The sequence below is a fragment of the Toxorhynchites rutilus genome, chromosome 1 (assembly GCF_029784135.1).
Source record: "Toxorhynchites rutilus septentrionalis strain SRP chromosome 1, ASM2978413v1, whole genome shotgun sequence".
Classification (NCBI taxonomy): Eukaryota; Metazoa; Arthropoda; class Insecta; order Diptera; family Culicidae; genus Toxorhynchites; species Toxorhynchites rutilus.
Genome location: NC_073744.1, coordinates 95,547,043 through 95,567,858, shown reverse-complemented (window position 1 = coordinate 95,567,858; position 20,816 = coordinate 95,547,043). Strand labels below are relative to the sequence as shown.

At 42.4% G+C, this 20,816-nt stretch overlaps 1 protein-coding gene across 2 annotated transcripts; it reads right to left on the bottom strand.

Moving 5' to 3' along the window:
* Positions 1-17,305: 17,305 nt before the first annotated feature.
* Positions 17,306-20,077, bottom strand: LOC129763191 (trichohyalin-like). 2 transcript variants are annotated; one of them, XM_055762021.1, is made up of 3 exons: positions 19,648-20,077; positions 19,521-19,587; positions 17,306-19,449 (listed from the first exon to the last, which is right to left on the bottom strand). In XM_055762021.1, the coding sequence occupies exon 3, from the start codon at positions 19,346-19,348 to the stop codon at positions 17,309-17,311; it is 2,040 nt and encodes a 679-aa protein (XP_055617996.1). In that variant the 5' UTR covers positions 19,349-19,449; positions 19,521-19,587; positions 19,648-20,077; the 3' UTR covers positions 17,306-17,308. The 2 variants fall into 2 exon arrangements, with proteins under 2 accessions (XP_055617996.1, XP_055617995.1); XM_055762020.1 differs by having other exon boundaries at positions 19,521-20,077.
* Between the last annotated feature and the right edge of the window lie 739 nt (positions 20,078-20,816).

The following is a 20,816-nucleotide window of genomic DNA, read 5'->3' as shown; positions in this document are numbered from 1 at the left end:
CCAACATAGAAGATGCTTAGAATATGCTGAACTTAAAAAACAGAAGAGCCAGCAGTAGCCAAATAAAATGCCTTCAGAATAATTGGCCGAGACAACGTTTTTTGATAAAACTACCGAGATATTATTTTTGCAAGGATATAAAAATAAATCCACTAATAGGTGCAATGAGAAATAATTCTTCGGGATGACAAAGGTAACAAAAGGACCATTATCAATCATCAGAATTTATGCCGGGTGGTTTTCTGATTTTTTTTTTTGATTCAGCACGCGGAAATAAATTTATGTGTTTCCACAATCATGTTTAAATAACAATATAATATAGTAATTTCATTTGCAAGCATATAATAATTTTATTATCTTGTTCGGCGAGGTAAAAAAAAATTTAATGAAGTAACGAACGATTGAATATCTTCAAAACAAAAACCTTTTTCCTATCTGGCATCTCTGCTAAAGCTAAAGAACGAAGAGGGACACACGAAAACAAACTGACGTCATATCATAAAGCGCGAGAGACGAAAAATTCTTTCGCGTCTCACAATTCACACTCTCTGCAGCTTTTGCGCTCCACAGCTATGCAGCTCTTCAATTCAACAGCTCAGCAGCTCAGCAGCTCAGCTGCTCATCAGCTCAACAGCTCAGCAGCTCATCAGCTCAACAGCTCAGCAGTTCAGCAGCTCATCAGCTCAGCTGCTCATCAGCTCAACAGCTCAGCAGCTCAGCAGCTCATCAGCTCAACAGCTCAGCAGCTCATCAGCTCAACAGCTCATCAGCTCAGCAGCTCATCAGCTCAACAGCTCATCAGCTCATCAGCTCTCCAGCTCCGTAATGAGCTGATGAGCTGCGTTGTTTTGATTGTGAGCCGATCCGAATCCGCTCACTATGATGAAGCGATTCGAATGAACAGTTCATGAGCGGATGGCACATCTCTATCGATCACATCGTCTTGGCCGACCAACAAGCTCACTTGTCGAATCCGATGCTAATCCAGGAGTTGGTCGATAAGTTACCCACCTCGCTGAAGATGCAGTGGGGACTTTCAAGCAAGGTTTCTCTCACGTCAACCTGGCGACGTTCAATAGTTTCATGTCGGGGCTAGTGAATTTGGCTTCTGAGTTGTGTATCGGAGTAGACTTGGAGCAAATCAATCAGAGGCAGCTTAGGGTGGAGAAAACAAAGCAGAAGGAGAAGCTGTTCACTCACGCTAATGAATCGTCAACTATTTCAAATAAACGAGGTGCAACTGCAGTCGAAGAATCTTCGTCGGAAGCGTGTTCCTATTGCGAGGACGATGGGCACCAAATACGCAATTGTTCCAGCTTCAAGTCGTTGGACATTGGAAGCCGTTGGAAGGCAATGCGATAGAAGAATTTATGCCAATTATGCTTGATATCCCATCGCAAATGGCCGTGTCGTTCAGAGAAAGAATGCGGAGTAAATGGTTGCCGTATTCGTCACCATATGTTGTTGCACAGTATCCAGAATGACGAGTCCGAAGTATACAAGTCTAGCGAGAACTTTCACAGCAATCATCACCATACGAAATCATTTTCGCTATTTCGTTACTTGCCTGTGACGGTGATGGAAAGCAAGTTGAAACCTTCGCGTTCCTGGATGATGGATCCTCATCAACGATGCTCGAAGGAGGGATCGCAGCACAATTGGGCATCGAGGGTGAACCGGAAAATCTGTTCCTGAGTTGGACCGCAACAATCAGCAGACAAGAGAAGACATCCAAGCGATTGAGCGTCAAGATATCTGGTGTCGGTAGGAAGGAAATGTTCCGATTGAACAACGTACGGACCGTGCGTGAATTGCGACTCCCAAGTCAGACGTTAGACTGCACAGAGTTGGCAAAATCATTCTCACATCTACAAGGACTTCCCGTTGCCAGCTATATAGATGTCCAGCCAGGCATGATTGTAGGACTGGAACACGTTCAGCTGCTTACAAGCTTAGAAACTCGTGAAAGCGGTAACAGTAAACTGGTCGCAACCGAGACCCGACTGGGATGGTGCGTATATGGGTGGAACACCGGAAATGAAGCATCCATCGAACAGCTGCATGTCCATGTCTGTGAAGAAATGATCAATAAAGATCTACACGATTCAATAAAGCAGTTCTTCGCGGTAGAGGATGTTACAAGGAAGTTTGAAGCGGGGGAAAATAAGCGAGCCCGCAGCAATCTGGAAGCTACTGATGTTTAAAAAGAACGTCGTATAGAACCGGGTTTGCCCTTCCGAGATGACAACGTAAACGTTCCGGATAACTTTCCAATGGCGCTCAACAAGATAAAAGGCTTAGAAAATCGACTGGCTAAAAAAAAATGGGTGGGTTATATCTATGATATAACCGCAAGGTTTACGTGGGACTACCTTAGCTTAGCAATCATTTGTTTGTATTGATTAAATTTTTGATTGAGTGAAACAATTTCCGAATTTAATTGAATTCAATATCTTTACTTTTTAAGTAAAGAGATTGAAAAAATGCCATGTAATGTCATGCATGCATTGTGATAGATTATGTTCTTCGTTCCAAGTAAATTGAATGACAGTCCTTTTACGTTTGGTTTGATGCCTAGGACAAAATATGTGAACGGAAGAATTTTCAAACGATTATTCTATTTTACATTTCACTCTGAAGGTTGCATCTCTCTTCTTCGAACAGCGAATTTACATGAATTGATGAACTTCTGGCACTCAGTTTCGATTTTGACATGTACGTCGAACGCATATTGTTTGATCGATAGGCGTTATCGCAGCAACTGGTTATCAATATTTTGCCTAATCATCAAATGGTGTGCGTAGAAATTCAGTGAACAGCACATATGAATTTTGCTTGCTTTATACTTGATAGTTCATTCGCCTCTAATGTCTGCACGATTTTCCCAGGTTCCCAAGTTTAGAAGACAGTGTAAAGGAAACATATTTTAGTCTGCACAAAGATAAGCGAGTACCAAAGTACGTATATTGGGTAAACACATTTCAATCGGAACAAAAATACCCCCGACTTGCATGAATTGACAATGCCAATTTCCCCACGCTTCATGAATTTGAAGTCTGTGTAAGGGTAACACATTTCAGTTGGAAGAAAAATGCCTCCAACTTACGTTATTTGCAATGCCAATTTCCCCACGCTCCTTGGATTTAAAGTCTGTGTTAGGGAAACACATTCCGGTCGGAACAGAAATACCCCTGAACTGCATGAATTTGCAATGCCAACTCCCCCTCACACCTTGATTCTGAAGTCTGTGTTGGGGAAACACCTTTCAGTCGGAACAAAAATACCCCCGACTTTCATGTATTTGCAATGCCGATTTCCCCAAGGCTGCTTGGTTATTATGGCTGTGTTGGGGAAGCCGTAAATCGGGCCAATCAAAACGAGGCAGCTAGGTCGTTTAGATAACGCTTAATATTTTACAGTTATTCAATTCTTTATCTAATGAAAAATAGCATTTTATTAATTACGATAGACGCGTAGAAAAATTTCCTATCAATTGATGCAAACATCTTTCCGATCCGGTAAGGAATGTTCGAGTTATAAGCATTCGGAATCTTTCATTTTTTCCTGCATGTTCTGTGTAGGTTTTCATTTTACCCCCCATATACTCCGGTTAGACGTAGTCCCACGTCAAAACCTAAGTTGAGCAGAAGGATGAATTGAAAAATGGAGCCCTACGAGCAAACGCAGTACACCTGTAAGTTATCTCCGGAAGTGAAGAAGGTAAACCAGCAGAGTAATAGGAATGGTGTCGTTCAGACCGCCAAGAGAGTGTTGGTGGTGAAGATGACCGTTCTGGTCGTACTAGGAAATGGAGGAAATCCTGGTGACGTCGATCCGGATACAGAAGTGGTTCACGGGTCGGGGAATGTTGCCGAGATCCCTCGTTGCGGCGAAAATATGGTGAACCAACCTAAACCATCGCGAGCGAGACGGGCGAAACAGGTCTAGAAACTTCCGTTTCCATGGTTACGCATACATCGCTATTTTCAATTCTCAGCATTATAATAGTTGGTTGGTTTGCGTTCGGAAGTGTTTCCTTGAATTCTGGAAAAATATTGTGCGCCTCAATGTACCACGCAGTAAGTGATTTAATTGCATTGAGTGGTATCCCTAGAATTGACACTACTGTTTAAAAGGTGACGGAAAAGAAAGAAAAACAGGAAGTGGGTTATATCTATGGTATAACCGCAAGGGTGACGTAGGACTATCGTTGATTTAGAGATCATTTGTATGAAGTTGAATCTGAATTCATTCTGAATGAATGAATATTTGGAGAACTTCGAAAACGAGAGCGTTACGTTGGAGGCACAAGGTTTTATGCATCCAATATTGGATACGGAAATATCCTACTGATGGGGAAGAATAATCTTCAGAAGCTATCCTGTTGATTGCGATTGATTGAAAAACCCCAAAACCAAATGTATTTGGTCACAGTGTTACATGGATAGAAAACATTCAATTAAACTCTTTCACATGAATATATTTTGAAAATTCCCAAAGGAACTGGCAGATTATTTTCCAGCAATGATTAGATCTTTCCGGAACTTTCTCGATGCTGAATGGCATCCTAACGGAAAGAGTTCTGCGCGTGTATGTGTCGATCCTTCGCCGTCCACCTCCTCCAGCACGTTAGGCAACGATGTTGTCTTGTCGATGTCCTCACGAAAAATGAATGTGTCTCACCACCAGAATATCGCTTAAGTATGCTTTTTGTGTGTGATTGAATCGAGAGAAGGTGTGGTTTACGATGGCAATTTGGAAGGCAAACTAGAGGGGAATGAACTCTCTGAGCTCGGAACTTTCGGCGACTGAGCAATAATCGATTGCGGGCGCATACAATATTGGATACGGAAATATCCTACTGATGGGGAAGAATAATCTTCTGAAGCTATCCTGTTAATTGCGATTGATTGAAAAACCACAAAACCAAATGTATTTGGTCACAGTGTTACATGGATAGAAAACATTCAATTAAACTCTTTCACATGAATATATTTTGAAAATTCCCAGAGGAACTGGCAGATTATTTTCAGTAACGATTAGATATTTCCATATTTTCCTCGATACTGGAAGCCCACCAGTGGTTAATGCCAACTCGATAACCACCTGTTAATAGCACTTGATTGAAACATATTTGGTCACAGTGTTACATGGATAGAAAACATTCAATTAAACTCTTTCACAAGAATATATTTTGAAAATTCCCAAAGGAACTGGCAGATTATTTTCCAGCAATGATTAGATCTTTCCGGAACTTTCTCGATGCTGAATGGCATCCTAACGGAAAGAGTTCTGCGCGTGTATGTGTCGATCCTTCGCCGTCCACCTCCTCCAGCACGTTAGGCAACGATGTTGTCTTGTCGATGTCCTCACGAAAAATGAATGTGTCTCACCACCAGAATATCGCTTAAGTATGCTTTTTGTGTGTGATTGAATCGAGAGAAGGTGTGGTTTACGATGGCAATTTGGAAGGCAAACTAGAGGGGAATGAACTCTCTGAGCTCGGAACTTTCGGCGACTGAGCAATAATCGATTGCGGGCGCATACAATATTGGATACGGAAATATCCTACTGATGGGGAAGAATAATCTTCTGAAGCTATCCTGTTAATTGCGATTGATTGAAAAACCACAAAACCAAATGTATTTGGTCACAGTGTTACATGGATAGAAAACATTCAATTAAACTCTTTCACATGAATATATTTTGAAAATTCCCAAAGGAACTGGCAGATTATTTTCCAGCAATGATTAGATCTTTCCGGAACTTTCTCGATGCTGAATGGCATCCTAACGGAAAGAGTTCTGCGCGTGTATGTGTCGATCCTTCGCCGTCCACCTCCTCCAGCACGTTAGGCAACGATGTTGTCTTGTCGATGTCCTCACGAAAAATGAATGTGTCTCACCACCAGAATATCGCTTAAGTATGCTTTTTGTGTGTGATTGAATCGAGAGAAGGTGTGGTTTACAATGGCAATTTGGAAGGCAAACTAGAGGGGAATGAACTCTCTGAGCTCGGAACTTTCGGCGACTGAGCAATAATCGATTGCGGGCGCATACAATATTGGATACGGAAATATCCTACTGATAAATAAATATATATGATGGCCCTCCACTTACCCCGTACATGGAAATTTATATGTTTGGGCAAATTTATCTAAAACGATAATTTTAAATTAATTTCTTTGAAAGCTAATGTCCTTGCATTGTCTTTGATTCCTATGTACGTCCATCAAAACCTTTTTTAAATTTTTTTTTTTTTTTTTGCATTTTGTTGCATCATCATATTTTTACATTTCAACAAAACAGTTCAAACGCAAACACAACCACTTATTTACAAAGCCACATTAGTTCTGACAAATGTCACACAATTCCGTTTGAACTCATTCACACTAGCTTCTTTCATTTGTACCGGTAGCATATTATAAAGCCTTATCCCTTTGTAGAACAGTGAATTCTGAGTGCTTGCTAGCAGAAACGATGCCGTACGGATGTTATTAGCAGATCTTGTACTATATCGGTAGATGTCCCTTCCTCTTATTATCCTGGACGTCAAGTATGCTGGCGCTGAACCTTTTGCAATTTTGTGTATCAGTAGTAGCGTGAGATACGTCACGCGTTGCTTTACTGAGAGCCATTGGAGTGTTCGAAGCATCAACAGAACGGGAGTCCTTCGATTGCATTGCAGGATTATACGCATGATCTTGTTTTGGATTTTCTGGAGGCGACGCATTTGCTGATCATTGGCGAGATACAAGATTGATGGGCAGAAATCTATGTGCGGTGATATCAGGGCTTTGTACAAGTGAATCAAACTCCACTGCGATAAATCTTTCTTTAGTCGACAGAGAACTCCAAACTTCTTCGCAATCTTTTTCACTGTGTGGTCAATATGGCTTTTGAAGCTTAGTTTATCATCTATTATAACACCTAAGTATTTAATTTCACAAACACGTTCTAACAAACGATTATCAATCGTCACATTCACACTTTCACTATACACTGACTTATTGCTAATTAACATGTATTTTGTTTTGTCAATGTTCAGCTTCAATTTCTTAAATTTCAGCCATTTGGTCAAGTTTGAAAGATCACAGTTCAATTTTTCAGTAGCAGCAATAGCATTGTCGGAAGAAATGTATATCACAGTATCGTCGGCAAATAGGTTTATATCACAGTGCTTTAGTATTCTCTTTAAGTCGTTAATATATAAAATAAACAAAATAGGACCTAACACACTGCCTTGAGGCACACCAATATTTGTCTCTTTGGTATTGGATATCACAGAATTGTACTTGGTCCTTTGAGTTCGACTGTCAAGGTAGGATACAAACCATTGTAGAACAGTGTCAGTAATACCATACTTTGTAAGAGTGTTCAGTAGTTTTCTTCTCGATATCGTCTCAAAAGCCCTTTTCAAGTCTAAAAACACCGCAATCACATTTTGCTTCTTCTCGAAGGTCTCCTTCCATTTTACAAGGACTAGGTTTAAAGCACTTTCACAAGAATGTTTCTCACGGTATCCAGATTGTTCAGGAACTAGAAGGTCGTTTACTACAATGTATTCCAGCAACTGTTCCTTGACGATTAGCTCCAACACTTTCTCGTACACTGGAAGCATGTTTATCGGGCGATGTTCTTCTGCTTTCACTGTTCCATTCACCTTCTCGATGGGCACTACCACCGATTCTTTCCATGAGTCAGGTACATTTCCAGTGGCCAAAGAGTCGTTTATAATATTTAACAGGGGTACTTCAATAGCTTCAAATGCATCTTTCAAGATTCTGGAATTGATCTCATCAGATCCTGATTTTTCCTCCAGCGACCAAACCACCGTTTTGAGTTTTTCAAGAGTGATTGATTGAAACTTCGACAGCTTACTACCAGTGAAATTTTCTGTCAGTTCTAATGGTTCGTCTACCTCATCTATTGAGTCACTGATATCCTCGATGCTACTCACAAAATATTCGTTGAACTTTTCAGCAATGACCTGCTCGTCACTCACTTCTTCTCCATTAAAGTTAATAGCTTGAGGGTGGACTAGCTTAGGTTTGATCATTTTTTTCAAGATCTTCCATAGCTCTTTGGTGTTATGTTTGTTTACTTCTATCGATTGCTGCACGTATTCATGCCTTGTTCTCTTCAGTGTACATGCATATTCGTTCCGGTGGACTTTGTATGTTTGCCAAGCTTGGTCAGAGCGTTGTTGGAGGAATTTTCTATATGTAGCATCTCGTTTTCGCTTCATTCGCTGTAACTCTACGGTGTACCACTTGTTTGTGTTTTTCAATTTAACAAACTTGACAACCACTAGTTGATTAACACATATTTTCATTACTTCAATGAAGCCGCTAGCTTTCTCATGGAAGTTGTTTAAACTCACTACTTCTGACAATTTTTCCCTTAATAAATTCAAAAGGGCAGTACGGCTATAGTTTTTCCAACACTTAATTTTCACGTTAGTTTCATCAACTTTGTCCAAGCTACCGTCAAGAGACACACACAAAGTTTCGTGGTCAGATATCTTAAAATCCGGTACAACACAAACATTGATATCACAGTTCGAGAATATTAGGTCAATTAATGTTTGACTAGTACGGGTTATACGTGTGCATTGTTGGACTAGTTGCATGAGTCCTTGCGCTTCAGCCACAAGCTTTAACTGGGAAGCATCTCGTGAATTGAACAAGTTGATGTTGAAATCGCCAGCAAGTAGTGTGAATTTGGACAGATCAACGATTTCTTCCAACCACGAATCCTCCAAAATTCGCAGAAATATCGAATCGCTTGCTCCCGGTGAATGATATAAGACTCCATAATGACCGGGCTTCATACCATTCAGGATCTCAATCGCCACGATCCAGTTTTTGTCGGCTTGCTCTCTGAAGATTAGTCGATGTCTCAAGCTAGAATGGACGTACATCATGACACCACCGGTATGTCTTGAGTCCGAGTAGCAACTTATTATTTTGTATCCATTGATCTGGAAATGATCATCTCCTATGGTTTCAGTGACGTGTGTTTCATTGATCATAACCAGTTTTGGTTTCAGGGTTTCTACAAGAAGACGAACTTCAACGAAATTTGTAGATAATCCACCACAATTTAGATAGATTACCGGATGATAATCTTCCGTAACCATTAGTTGCTATTGGTTTCGTTCAAGCAGCTGTCGTTTTCTAGCAACCAGTTTTTTATAAACAGCACATTCGTTGCTGTATGCAAAATGCTTCATGCACAAATTTAACTTCCGACTTTTATTCATTCTATCACAGTTGGCGCAGCAAACTGTTTCCGATTGGCACTCGCCTGTTTTATGGGCACCAGCACATTTTGCGCAGGTCTCAGAATTTGGACAAATCGTGCTTTTGTGATTGAAATCACAGCATTTGAAGCACCGTATGATTCCAAAACACTCTGCAACCTGGCATCGTTCCCAACCGACATTCACTCTCCCTAAATTGAGAAGTTCTTCGTGACTCTTGGCATCGAATTCCACAACAAACGTGAATGAGAAGTGATTTTTATAGCGTGTTATCAACTTGAACTCAAACCGCTTCGGTAAATCATTCGGCTCCTCCAAAGCTTTGATCAACTGTTCTTCATTCAACTCATCAGACACTCCTATAATTTTTAGTCTTGGTCGCATTGGTTTTGGGACGATGACGTCATATTCTCCCCCACATTTCTCTTTAACCGAATTCACCAAAGAACTAACATTTTCCCCTGTTTTCACTTCCAGAATGACAGAGCCATCCCGCCCCTCACGTACAGCATTAATTTGATTTGCGGAGCGATCGATTTTTTCTTTCAAACTCTGCTTCGTGGTTTTCGCCGATTGTTTCACATCCTTCGATCGAACTATCACTACAGGCTCTCTGCTTTTCCATTGCTTTGGAGTTGATCTCTCGCTCCTCACCATATCAGCATAAGTTGTGCGCCTTGCTTCATTTACTTTATTTTCCCCAGGAATAGGAACATGAAGGTCCTCAATTCTAGGTCTCTTCCGCGATCGAAGATTGCTACTTGGACCAGACGGAGTAACAATATCACCCACTGGCTCATTTGTTTGATTTCTTGCTCTCTCCCATTCAGTTTCACTCGACTCCAATTGATTAAATTTCTCCTTATTTTCTTCTGCCATTCTACTAATTTCCTTCGCTAATTTTCCAACTTCCATTTCAATTTTTAAACTCACACACGTTTCCATATCTTTCATTCTTCTGTCCAATTTTTCTTCCCATTTTTGCACACTTTCACTGAATTTTCCAAGAATTTCATTGCATTTTTTCATCACATCATTGTAGCTAACTTGCTGCTTGCGGCACCCATGACACATATATTTCAAACCACGATTTGTTTTCATTGCTTCCATTCCATGCCTATCTATTTACTGATGGGGAAGAATAATCTTCTGAAGCTATCCTGTTAATTGCGATTGATTGAAAAACCACAAAACCAAATGTATTTGTTCACAGTGTTACATGAATAGAAAACATTCAATTAAACTCTTTAACATGAATATATTTTGAAAATTCCCAAAGGAACTGGCAGATTATTTTCAGTAACGATTAGATATTTCCACATTTTCCTCGATACTGGAAGCCCACCAGTGGTTAATGCCAACTCGATAACCACCTGTTAATAGCACTTGATTGAAACATATTTGGTCACAGTGTTACATGGATAGAAAACATTCAATTAAACTCTTTCACATGAATATATTTTGAAAATTCCCAAAGGAACTGGCAGATTATTTTCCAGCAATGATTAGATCTTTCCGGAACTTTCTCGATGCTGAATGGCATCCTAACGGAAAGAGTTCTGCGCGTGTATGTGTCGATCCTTCGCCGTCCACCTCCTCCAGCACGTTAGGCAACGATGTTGTCTTGTCGATGTCCTCACGAAAAATGAATGTGTCTCACCACCAGAATATCGCTTAAGTATGCTTTTTGTGTGTGATTGAATCGAGAGAAGGTGTGGTTTACGATGGCAATTTGGAAGGCAAACTAGAGGGGAATGAACTCTCTGAGCTCGGAACTTTCGGCGACTGAGCAATAATCGATTGCGGGCGCATACAATATTGGATACGGAAATATCCTACTGATGGGGAAGAATAATCTTCTGAAGCTATCCTGTTAATTGCGATTGATTGAAAAACCACCAAACCAAATGTATTTGGTCACAGTGTTACATGGATAGAAAACATTCAATTAAACTCTTTCACATGAATATATTTTGAAAATTCCCAAAGGAACTGGCAGATTATTTTCAGTAACGATTAGATATTTCCACATTTTCCTCGATACTGGAAGCCCACCAGTGGTTAATGCCAACTCGATAACGACCTGTTAATAGCACTTGATGAAACATATTTGGTCACAGTGTTACATGGATAGAAAACATTCAATTAAACTCTTTCACATGAATATATTTTGAAAATTCCCAAAGGAACTGGCAGATTATTTTCAGTAACGATTAGATATTTCCACATTTTCCTCGATACTGGAAGCCCACCAGTGGTTAATGCCAACTCGATAACCACCTGTTAATAGCACTTGATTGAAACATATTTGGTCACAGTGTAACATGGATAGAAAACATTCAATTAAACTCTTTCACATGAATATATTTTGAAAATTCCCAGAGGAACTGGCAGATTATTTTCAGTAACGATTAGATATTTCCACATTTTCCTCGATACTGGAAGCCCACCAGTGGTTAATGCCAACTCGATAACCACCTGTTAATAGCCGCGCGTGTATGTGTGTGTAGCGATGTCTTCCCAGGGAACCGTTTGTGGCATCACTCTCCTCCTGATAGATTCCCTTCTGGCCTAGGGTGCACAAACAGGCTCTTGGTGACACCGTTCATCCGCGATTTCATGATAAATAAAGAGCTTCACCGCAACAGCGACAACATGCTCCAATCGGTGTTCATTTAGAACTGAGTGGATTTCGGAGCGCCGCTCGCTTATATACCGATTGGTGATTTCAATAGCCTGTTTTAAAGCAATTTTAAGACTATTGAAACAAGTTTTTGGATCAAAAAGTAACAAGTATATAACGCGTAGACATTTTATCTTTCGAATGAAGTGTTTATCATAACATTTCGTTCAGTTGTTTAGGAGCTATTAACGCTCAAAATCTCGGTCTCCGGCGTAACGCTTTCGTTTTCGAAACTTTGATTTTACACCCCGGTATAGAAATGAAAGACGTAGTCCTACGTCAAAAATACCGATAATGTAAGATTCATTAATTATAACTGTTACGTCGTTGGGGTGGGGTTTACTGTTCGGAGGTCTTCGTAGAAGAAATCACCAAGGTTCCCGATGAAATCAGCTCAAAGCTGTAAATTTATTGGTTCTAATTAATTCCACATTTCGAACTATTTTACGATAACAAATTTTAGTTACTTACAATTGGTCTCCTACTAGGTATTTTCATACAAATAAATTTAATATAATTGGGTAATTCAATTTCTAGTCTGTAAGTAGGTTTCTCAATTATAATAATAAGTTATTTAATAAAGAAAATCTAATTTTACTTCGAATCCTGTTTATATTCACCATCAAATCAAAACAATGATAAGCTGCTATTGCTCATTTTGACTCATCATTTACAACAACTGCGTCGGGGGGTACGATGATGGATTCATCGCACTAATCCGTCGTAATATCCTCCCCCTCGTGCCGTACGGCACCACGTTCACCGCTATCTTTTCTTCCACGTTCTCCGCAGTTCAATTCCTCGTGGTCTCTTCTAAATTCTTCATCCGATCTGCCCACGTCTAGAACCGCCAAGTTACAAACCGCTCTTCTCTTTAACGTGCCGGTCAATGTTTCCACATCCGCTTGGCGTACAACTCCGTCTTTCCCAGGGTAGGTTCGAATCACGCGACCACGTGTCCAGCGGTTTCGTACTTTCCCGTCGACCAACATGACCAACGCTCCTTCCTCGATCGGTGCTACATCGTGGAACCACTTTGATCGTCGAGTTATTACCGGCAAGTACTCCATTATCCAGCGACTCCAAAAGGAGTCAAGCTTATTCTGTATGAGCTCCCAATTTCAGAGCTCTCCTGTCATTCACTGGCGCTTTGACCGGTTGTCGAATCCCACTAGAGCTAAGCATCAAAAAGTGGTTCGGTGATAACGATTCCTGCTATTCACTGTCCAGCGGTAGAAACGTTAACGGTCGGGAATTCACCATATGTTCCGCTTCAGCCAGAAATGTCACAAAGGATTTGTCGTCCAACTTCCGCAACATGGGTAATGTTCCAAGTGCCGTCTTCACGGAGCGGACCATCCGCTCACAACATCCACCCATATGCGGGGCTGATGGTGGGTTGAACCGCCATTGAGTGTTCGCGTCCGTAAACGTGCTGCTCATAGCAAGATTGATTTCCCGCAACTATTCTTCAAGCTCTTTGCTGGCGCCTATGAAGTTCGTGCCATTATCTGTGTACACCTCCTGCGGTGCTCCTCTCCGAGCGATGAATCGTCGAACTGCCTTCTTACACGAGTCGGTTGTTAGACTATGCACTACCTCCATATGTATAGCTCGGACGGTGAGGCACGTGAAAATGGCTACCCAACGCTTAACAGTCATTCGGCCTATCTTTACTAGATAGGGCCCAAAGTAATCGATACCTAGGAAGGTGAAGGGATGAACAAAGGGTGTAACACGGAACCGAGGTAATTGGCTCATCTTCGGAACCACAGGGGTGGCCTTGTATACACTGGCAGCGTTTCGCTATAGATCGAATCTGCGCTCTTAGCGCCGGAATGCTGAATTTTTGACGGATTTCATTCACCACCGTTTCATTGTTTGCGTTTCATCTCTCAACAAGTTGGTGATCGGATGACCCTTAGGCAAAATTATTGGAAACTTGGCATCACGTTCCATGTATTCTGCTGTAGCAATTCGACCATCCACGCGCATTAATCCATTTTCGTTCAATACCGGAGAAATATTCGCCAACGAGCTACTCCGGCTTAGAGCTTGTCGTTCTTCTGATGCTAAACGTGCGTTGCGATTCATCAATGCTACCTCATCCGGATTACCATCTGATTGTGCAAGGCGCAAAATACTCTCCTCAGCATTCTGCAACTGCTTTCCTTCGTCATCGATCGGTTGTTTTCTGACCCATTGTAGCAGCTTCCCGATGAACCGGTATACATATGTCATGCTTCGTATCAGTCGTTCGTATCTCGAAAATCGTGTCACATCGATCATTTAGATTGACAGGAAGTGACTACAAACGTACGACGGTCGCAGCTCTTCTTCAGTTCCGTTCGCCATGGTAAACCTATTCGTCGGCCAATCGTCCTCCTCCTTATACAGGAAGGCAGGCCCTCGCATCCATCTGCTATTTGGCCTGCAGTTCGGACCTTTGCCCCACTTCGTAGCTTCATCTGCGACGTTTATTTTCGTTCCCAGCCATCGCCATTCCTCGGTCCTTGACAGAGTTAGGATCTCATTCACTCTAAACGCTACGTATGGTCGATAACGGCGGGTATCTGACTTGATCCACGAGATCACAGTGCTAGAATCACTCCAGAATATTGTGCGTTTGACCTTGACCGAGTGACCTTCCTCAATTGTCTTGCGCAAGCGAGCGCCAATCACGGCCGCCTGCAACTCTAACCGAGGCACGGATACCTGCTGTAGGGGAGCCACCTTTGTCTTGGACGCAACCAGAGTGCAGCGTATTTGTCCTCGGTCGCGAATGCGGAAATAAGCTGCGGCAGAGTAGGCTCCAAATCATCATAACAAATGGGATCGTATCCCAGGAAGTAATATCGCGGTATTCTGACGTTATCCAGCTCCTTCAACGCTTGCAGCCACAATTTCCACCGTAGGAACAGATCTTCAGGAATGCGATCATCCCAATCCAGTTTAGCTCTCCAAACTTCCTGCAGCAGTATTTTCCCTTGAATTACGAGTGAGCCTACCAGCCCCAAGGGGTCGTAAATTTTCATGATAAAGCTCAACATTACTCTTTTCGTAGGCACAACGTAACTCTCTACTAGCGATTTCATTTCCCCGTGCAGGTTGATCGTGAAGCAGAAAAAATCTTCGCTCGGTAGCCAGGATAATCCGAGAACACGCTCCAACCCACTGTGGCTGTTCATCGAAAGATCTTTCACTGCAGCTGGATTCACTTCTCCGATAGCTTCCAGAACTGAAGATCGGTTCGACACCCAGTTACGTATGTGGAAGCCTGCTTTCTGGTGGACTTCGGCTACCTCCAATGCCAATTCGACGGCCTCCTCTTCTGTGTCGACGCTATCAAGATAGTCGTCGACATAGTGTTTATTCTTTATTGATGCTGCCGCCTTAGGGTGTTCTTGCTCATACTCCGTTGCGTTAAGATTCTTCACGTATTGTGACTGTGCAGGAGAACAAGTTGCTCCAAAGATGGCGACGTCGGACGCCATAGTTATCAATGGTTTCCCTGACGAATTACGGAAGACGAATAGCAACGCACTTTGATCGCTTTTCCTGATGCCAACTTGCAGGAACATTTCCTGAATATCACCGGAAAAGGCGACTTACCGTTCGCGAAATTTGAAAGTTACGTGCAGCTGTGGCGTCAACAGATCAGGCCCTTTGAGGAGCATCATATTCAGCGACACGCCTTCCACCTTCGCCGCCGCATCCCAAATGACTCGTACCTTTCCAGGTTTATTTGGGTTCAATACCACACCTAACGGAAGGTACCAGGTACGTCGCGGATCGAACTCAGCCATTTCCTCCGCTGTCACTACATGGATGTAGCCCTTTGATACGTAATCTGCAACTTATTGTCTTACACTCTCGTAGAGCTGTGGGTCTTTTTCAAGGCACCTCTCCAGACATCTCCATCGACGCTCGGCCATCGGTCTACTGTTCGGAAATTCGATGATGTCTTGCACCCAAATTAGACCAGTTTCGAACTTTCCGCTTTCCGTCCGAACCGTCGTCTCTTCGAGGATTTTGCGTGCTCGCTGATCCTCAACTCCTTCCAAGTTGGGAGCTACAGCAACTCCAAGACTTTCTACCGAGCAAAACTCCTACACGTAGTCATGAAGGTCGCGCACTGATGTATCCGCGCATATGTGCATTTGTCGATGCTGAAAATTTTTTTTCTCCCCCTCGTACACGGCCACATACGACCCATCCAATGCGAGTCTTCGCGGCGATCGGTTCCTTCGCGAAGTTTCGTTGTAGTCAGTAAGTGTGAGTTGCTTAGACCAATCAGCAGTCCAGGGATGACTCTCTGTAAATTCTTGATCGGCATATGTCGCAGGTGTTTGAATTCTGTTCAAAGTCCAGCGATTGCAAAAAAAGTTGAGCAACTGTTCAAAGTCCAGCGATTGCTCTGGCAGCCCCAGGCTTTCCACGGTATATACTTCAGACAGGCTGAAGTGTTTTCCGCTTCCAGGCTCCGAAATACTCAGCTTCTCAAGTTCCCTAGTCACTATTTTCTTATTTATTCCACTAGTCCAATGGATGCATAGGGAATGCGGTCTACTATTCAATCCCAGGTCGTCTGCAATCGTCTGCTCTAAGAGTGTCACAGACGAACCGTCGTCTAAGAACGCGTAGGTGTTTACTGTACCTTTCCTGCCATAAAGCGTCACTGGAATGACCTTAAATAATGTCGACGAGACTGGATGCCGATGGATGGACACAGTAGCATCGGTGGAGTTTACAAACGGCTTTCTTTCAGACTCGGAGTGTAGCAATCGATGATGGCGTTTCTGACAGCTGTTGATTCCACAAACTTCGCCTTCACATGGCCAGCGAGTGTGTGACACGAGACATCGTCGGCACAACTTATTGTCTTTGACGAAATTCCATCGGTCGTTTATCGAAAGCTTTTTGAAGGCTACACAGTTTTCAGTGGTGTGACCGTAAACGTTGCACATAGGACAGTTCCTGTTCGATCTGTCATCTTTGCCTGTCGAAGTATGGCACTTGTCTCGCCGATCGCCGAGTGGATTGGATGTAGAATCTTTCCGCTCGTGAGTTGCGTGAGTATTTAAGAACGCCTTATCTTTTATTTTGGGTTTCTCGTCCTTCGCAGGCTTCGTTGCGATGCAGAAGTTTGTAATCCCACTGGTAGCGGTCGTGACCTTCCGCATATACTCGCTAAAGGTCTTCAAATCAACCACTGGCAGGTTCTCTTGGTATAATGCCCAATTAAATTTTATGTTGGACGGTAATTTGTCCACCAGCTCTTGAAGCAGGATAGTTAGAAAGGTGATTCGTCATTCCTACAGCCTCCAGGTGACCGCACAAGTTTTGCACAGCCAGGCCGAACTAGATTAATGTTTCCAGTCTTTCTGCCTTGGGAGCAGCCGTAGCTCGAACTTTGGCCACTAGATTGTGAACAATCTGTTCTGGCCTACCGTACAACGTCTGAAGGGTAGACAAAACGTGTGGCACGGTAGAATGATGGAGGAGAAAACTGCTGACGGCTTCTTTTGCCACCCCTTTCAAAGCCCGTTGTAAACGCAGCAAATTTTCTGATTCAGTGTATCCACACGCCTCTGTGGAATGATGGTAGCTACTAATGAAAAGAGGCCACTCGATGGGATCCCTACTGAAAACGGGAAGCTCCCTCGAGATAACTTGTCTCGCTGCCAACTGATGAGGTGTTGGACCCTGTCGAATCTCGAAGGGGTTTAAATGTATATTTGAGGGCCCTAACGGATCGACAACAGGAGGAATAGTTTGCCCTAATCTTGGAGGTACATATGGTGTATGGAGTGTCCCTACTCTCTCTAGTCTGTTCGGAATCGTTTGCGAATAGTTACTCACAGGTACACCTGTCTGCTGGGTTGTTTCCGGAGCGTCATACTGACAATGGTCCCCACGCTGTTCTGCTGCCGATTGTTGGTTGCTCTTCATACGTAGCGACTTGAGCTGCTCGAGAAGACCTTGCTCGTGCGCCAGAAATTGTTGCCTCTCTTCATCTCGTTTCCCTCTCTCAAGAAGGAATTGCTGTTCCAGTTGTTTGAATCGTTGCACAAGGTCGTATTCTTGCTTCTGGTACTGCTTTCCAATATCGTGCTGCTTTCTCAACGCAGCTTCGATTTGCAGCAGACGTTGTTTATCCTGCTCACGCTGATCCTCTGCACGCTTCAGATGGTTGGTCAACTCCTGCTCACGTTGCTCTCGACGTTTCTCCTCATTCTGGCGTTGCTGTTGGAATACTTCTTTCATCCGTTGTCTATCTTGCTCGCGTTTCTCTTCTGCGCGCTTCAGCAAATTCGTCAGCTCCTGTTCTCGCTGTTCTCGACGACGGAGCTCTTCCTGCTGGACAAGCTGATTCTGATTCTCACTCGTTTCGCGCTGCCATTCTTGGTATGGAAGAGGATTCCCGGTCACCTTAGGGACAATCTTCTGGTGCACGTCTACCTTTGACGATTTCGGGATCTGGCCGCTGATGTCTAGCAATCTGACAAACGGTGTAAGATTGACTAGTGGTATATTTGACGTGTTGGCAGTATGCTGTATTTGCTGGTTGGACTGCGACTCTACAGCATCAACAATTCGTGGGATTTCCCTGATGGAAATACTATCGGTGATGCGAGGAATGAGGATAACATTTTCCGCGACATCGGCTAGTGTTTTATTCGGGTCTTCATCGGCGGCTTCACTTATTTCAAAGGGAGTCGATGACCCTACCGGTTCCACGGATTGAACGGGTACTGGTTGATTTGATCCATTTTCGATCCAGGCTTCAACCTTACTTCTGCTTGCTTGACTTCGATTACTTCTGCTGCTCCGCATACTTTCCGCATCTTCATCCTGCTGGCGAAGCAAATCATGCCTTCGAGCCAAGTATTCTTTCTCACGTTGAAGCTTTTCGTTCATCGCCTTCTCGACTATCTGCTTCTCTTTCTGCAACTTCTCTTCTTCCAGTTTCTCTCGCAGACACCTTTCTTCTTCCAACAGTTGAAGGTCTCGAGCTTTTGCCGCTCTACGGGAACTTGTAGTGCTAGACTTTCCAGTCTTAGAGCTTGCACGTGATAGAGGAACACATTTCACACAGATGAAGTCTCTGGATCGTACTGTAACTACGTCCACTTTCGCGCATGAGAAATGGTACCAAAGCATGCACTTTCCGCATTGTACCATATACAAGTCCGCACTGTTGGGCCGAGTACATTCCGCACAATCGAAATCATCTCCGTGCTCGATGTCGATCACTGAAGGTTCAAATACATCTCCGTTCGACTCCGGTGAACTTACTTCTTCACTACGGGGTGGTTGAGAACTGCCGCTAGCTGGAGCTTGCTGTGTTGCTCGAGTTTTCGATCGAGTCTGACGAACAAACGAACCCTGCGTATTCATGTCACAATTCTTTGAGATTGTTACGTCGTTGGGGTGGGGTTTACTGTTCGGAGGTCTTCGTAGAAGAAATCACCAAGGTTCCCGATGAAATCAGCTCAAAGCTGTAAATTTATTGGTTCGAATTAATTCCACATTTCGAACTATTTTACGATAACAAATTTTAGTTACTTACAATTGGTCTCCTACTAGGTATTTTCATACAAATAAATTAAATATAATTGGGTAATTCAATTTCTAGTCTGTAAGTAGGTTTCTCAATTATAATAATAAGTTATTTAATAATGAAAATCTAATTTTACTTCGAATCCTGTTTATATTCACCATCAAATCAAAACAATGATAAGCTGCTATTGCTCATTTTGACTCACCATTTACAACAACTGCGTCGGGGGGTACGATGATGGATTCATCGCACTAATCCGTCGTAATAATAACCACCTTTATATTTATCGTAAAATACTGTAAAATAAATTTCAGCTTGTAGCTGCTTAGTAACGCAACTGAAGAACGGTGTTCGTTCTGACTTCGAGAACAATATGGCTTTGACGCTAAAAGTAAATATTTTCATGTAAAGAAACATGTATTCGCATGTTATTAATATAGAGTAGCGTGTAATTTTTGTAACTATTTCGCTAAAAACAAAACTCAATCGTGTCGATCCATATAAATCCTATGCAGCGATCACTTTTGCCTGCCCAACAAATATGCACACTACAAGCGCCCTATACACAGGAAATATCCTTTACCTTCTATTCTACGTACTTTGAGCAATGACAGCGAATGATATCACGCACACTACGCTCGCAAACTCTACCAGGGGTATGACTAAAACGTCAAATCCCTCATATTGCCAGTGTACCCAATATAGCTGCGGTTCACTGACATTTTGGTTCTGTCAATTACTGTTGTTTACAACTCGGTCCGGTTATATAGTCGAATAGTGGCTAACTTTAATTCCATGTTAAATGTGAACACCTCCATGTGAAACCGAGATATGAAAATCGCTCATGCAGTTAGAAATAAAGCAGCCCATTTTTTTATTTTTACTATCTCCGTGATTTCAACGATTTCTCGCGTAACTTTTGAAAAGGTCCAATGTAACATTTTCGCCAACTCGAGAAAAACGTAGTTGAAGACCCGAACATTATTTTGCGAATTGTCTTAAAAGCTATCAATCTTTATCACTGTTTTCACCACTAGCTGTCAAGAAAAACTCCGTAAAACCAATCGTAACTATTGTTCCGTGATTTGAGATTAAGGTTGAAGCCTCGGAGCGAAAAATGTTACATTGGACGTTATGACTGCCCGCGTTTGCACATTGGACATATTACGTTGCACTATAAAAATTTGAAACTAACTAATAAACAACAATCCAAATATCAGCATTTCGTTCTAAAGACTGATTATTATTGTTATCACTCGTTGAATTGCACTGAAATCAATAACAACACCTGTAAGAAACAAATTC